Below are 3,413 nucleotides of genomic sequence, written 5' to 3'. Positions count from 1 at the left end.
TGAGCGTAGGTTCCCGAGGGTGAGGCGTGCTGCACCCGCGTCGTGGTCACGATGCCCACTGCCTTCCCTGCCAAACCCCGCTCATCAGGCCACACCAAGGACCCCAAAACAGGGTCTCCACCACCGAGCTATGGGACCCCACTGTGGGGGTAAGCCCCCGGTGTGGCACCCCTTGTTCCTCCAGGCTCCCCCAGCCCTGCATCCCCCATTACCAGCTTTGCGGGCTCGCTCCATCACTGAGATCACCTCGTTGCCAAATGTGGTGCTGCACTCCCCGTAGCGGGCGGCTGCGCTCACCCCAATGGTCTTGTAGTTGCCCTTCACCCCACAGAGATAGGCTGTGCCTGTCCCCGCGCTGTCAGGGACATGTCTGTCCACATTGTAGGTCTGCCAAGGATAGAGGGAGGGGTCTCCAGTGGGGTCTCCCTGCAGCACCCTGTGCCTCACTCCTTCACTCACACATGAACACATGTGGCATGGGGAGAGACCCCATACATAACATACGTGCAGCTCTGGGCTGCCAGGGCTGCACATATGGGATAACCATGGCCCCATGCCCAGGATCACCACGGCCCCTTTCCAGCATTCTGGAATTTACCTTAGACAGAGCCATGTAGGGGAAAGCATCCAGAGCAAGAGGGGTCTCAGGGCCGAGCTTCCCCTGCTGTTGTGCCTTGAGGATGCGGGTGGCTGTGATGCTGGGGACCCCGAATCCTGGGCAGAGAGAGGGTCCTGGTCACCCCCTGGACCAGGTGCCCTGCACACATCCCACTCAGCAGAGTACTGGCCATGTCAGCCTGCTTGCTGGGGTGCCAGCTGCACTCACCATCCCCAAGGAAAATGATGAGGTTTTTGGCTTCATGTATCCTCGGCTGGATATTGAAGGAGGCATCAATGGCTGCAGCTGCCTGCTTGTACCAGAAGGATGGATTCTCCTCCTCCGCTGGGACAGTGCAAATGCCCATCAGTCCCAGCACAACAGCACCTGCACCCCTGGGGTACCCCTGAGGGGTAACCAGAGCCCAGGGATACTTGTTCCCTGCACACTCCCATGCTGGAGCCTCCTCTCACATGGACCAGGTGGTTTGGGGCTGTTTGGGGTGGGGCGAGACTGTGCAGGCTTGCACTGACTGCCTGGCCCTAGGGCCCTGGCGCAGGGAACAAGGGGGGACAGCAAAACCAGACACAATGGGAATTATCTGGTGAGTGGGACACAGCCAAACCCATGGTTGGGAGCGGTGATAGAGGATACAGGTGCTTCCCCCAGACCAGCCCCCAGCACAGAAGCAAGTGAAACCCCCCCGGGCCCTCCTTGTGGCCAGCCAGGCTGACAGCCTGCTTCCCTGGGCGCCCACCGCAGCCAGCCGGGCACCCAGCCCCGTCCTTGTCCCCACCTGGAATGACAGCGGTGCTGAACCCTGCGCAGAGGCAGAGGCTGAGGGATGCCAGGAGCTGCATGCTGAGATCTGACAGGCCAACGCTGCTGGCAGTGTCTGTAAATCCAGCAGCTGTGGGAGGGACTTTGGACAGGGATCAGCCCTAGCAGGGTGTGTGGAGGTGTGTGTCACCACATCTCTGCCGAGTGCAAAGGCTGCGGCCTGGGCTCGTGTCACCTCCTTGGCACAAGGCCCTGTACCTGCTGGGCACACATGGGCTTGGGGCACAGACAGATGCAGGGACAAGAGGAAGTGCAGTGATAGCATTAAATCCTGCCCTGGGCACGGTGCTGTGGTGCCAGGCAGGGCAATGCCCTGTCCCAGGCTGCTATGGGCAGCTCTGAGCTGGGATAACGGTGGGGATGGGGAGCACCTGGGTCACTTGTGCACCGAGCACCCTGCTCTCTCCCCAGGCTTTCATGAGCAATGAATCCATGGATGTGGACTCAAACTCTGCTCCTTGCTCAGCCCTTGATAGGAATGTACCAACCCTTGTGTACAGAGCTCCGACCAGGCAAAGCTGGGCAGGACATTGCCTCTCATCACCCACATTTCATCACCTTCTGCACCCCAGTGCCTGCAGTGCTGGTCCCAGGGGAGAAGCAGGAGGCACAGCCAGCTGGGGAGGCAGGCACAGGGCAGCACCTCAGGAGGTGACGGCCCCTGTGAACCTTTGCAGGGCGGATGGAGACAAACAACCTGTGTTTATTGCATCCCTTGGTCCTGCCCACAGTGGGACTCAGCCAGAGCCTCTCAGCCCCTCCCTGTGAGGGCAGCCATGCAGAGGGCCAGCAGGGCCAGCAGGGGCTGCGGGGAGCATCGTGGGCCATGGGAGGCCCTGCGGGCTGCCCTGCACCCGGGCTCTGTGGCATAGGGCTCGAGGCAGGCAGCGTAGGCCATGGTATGGGCGATGTAGTGCTGCTCCTGCACCCCGTGGAACAGGTGGGCCATGGGGCCCTGGGCCAGCACCACCACGTCTTCCCCACTGTGAGTCTCTGTCTCCAGGGGCACAGCTGCCTGCTGTCTGTAGTCCTTGTCCTCTGTAGGGTCGAGAGGAGAAATGAGGCCGGGGGTCTGGCTTGCCGACATGTCACAGGGCTGGGGGACAGCTCTCACCACTCCTGCATCAGTGTGATTTCTGCAGGGGGTGACTCCCGAGCCTCACAGTGGCACCAGGACCCTGTGTGGCATCCATGGCCACACCAGTGGGATACTGTCCCCAGCCACTCCGTGCCTCCACTCAATCCCCAGCAGACTCACTGGGAATCTGTCCCCAGCCAGCCCATGGCTCTGCCACCTCCCCAGCAGACTGGTACCTGCAGCAGGGAGGCTGGCAGCTGGACGGGCCCCATCACGGATGCTGTAGCCAGGACCATTGCCATAGAGGATGCTGGTGTAGGCTCGCTTGTCCTTGGCTTTCTTGGGGGCCAGCCCTGGCACAGGGAAAGACATTGTCACCCCCTGTCCCAGCTGGGTACCCCTCCCCAGCTCCGTGCCTGGGCAAGCTCAGCGTCCCGTGGGAACAACAGGGTGAGGTGGAAAGCGGGATGTTCACCGCCCCTCTCCAGGACCCACCAAAGATAGAGTTGCCCCGTGGTGTGCTGCCCCCAAAAGTGAAGACATGGGAGTGATCGGCTGTCACCACGGTCAGGGTGTCAGCAGGAGAGGTGAGCTCTCCTGCCCGTGCCACCGCCCGGTCCAGCATCACAGCCTCCATCAGCGCCTGCTTGGCTCGGCCACTGTGGTGGCCATGGTCGATTCTGCCACCTGCATGGGGAATGTGGCTGTCACCCTCTCCCTGGTACCCTTGGATGGCCAACTGCTCCCAGGCCCTACATCCCACCTCAGCCCCAGCCATACTGCCCGCCTGGAGCTACTCATCTTCCACAAAGAGGAAGAAGCCCTTGGGGTTCCTGCGCAGGATGCGGATGGCCTTTTCCGTCATCTCCACGATGGAGGGGTCTGTGGATGTGTTGC

General features: G+C 61.7%; 1 protein-coding gene across 1 annotated transcript in view; it reads right to left on the bottom strand.

Moving 5' to 3' along the window:
- LOC102037706 (intestinal-type alkaline phosphatase-like) overlaps positions 1-3,413 on the bottom strand; it is a 6,747-nt gene that overhangs the window by 1,831 nt on the left and 1,503 nt on the right. The window contains exons 7-13 of the mRNA XM_031055425.1: positions 3,318-3,405; positions 3,012-3,203; positions 2,753-2,869; positions 2,195-2,476; positions 827-943; positions 599-714; positions 217-387 (exon numbers count right to left, since the gene is read on the bottom strand). Coding sequence (XP_030911285.1) covers positions 217-387; positions 599-714; positions 827-943; positions 2,195-2,476; positions 2,753-2,869; positions 3,012-3,203; positions 3,318-3,405 — 1,083 coding nt within the window. The remainder of the gene's footprint in view (positions 1-216; positions 388-598; positions 715-826; positions 944-2,194; positions 2,477-2,752; positions 2,870-3,011; positions 3,204-3,317; positions 3,406-3,413) is intronic.

This window comes from Geospiza fortis, unplaced genomic scaffold, assembly GCF_000277835.1.
Source record: "Geospiza fortis unplaced genomic scaffold, GeoFor_1.0 scaffold172, whole genome shotgun sequence".
Lineage (NCBI taxonomy): Eukaryota > Metazoa > Chordata > Aves > Passeriformes > Thraupidae > Geospiza > Geospiza fortis.
Note: the sequence above shows the minus strand (reverse complement) of the source record. Positions and strands in the feature narration are given on the sequence as shown.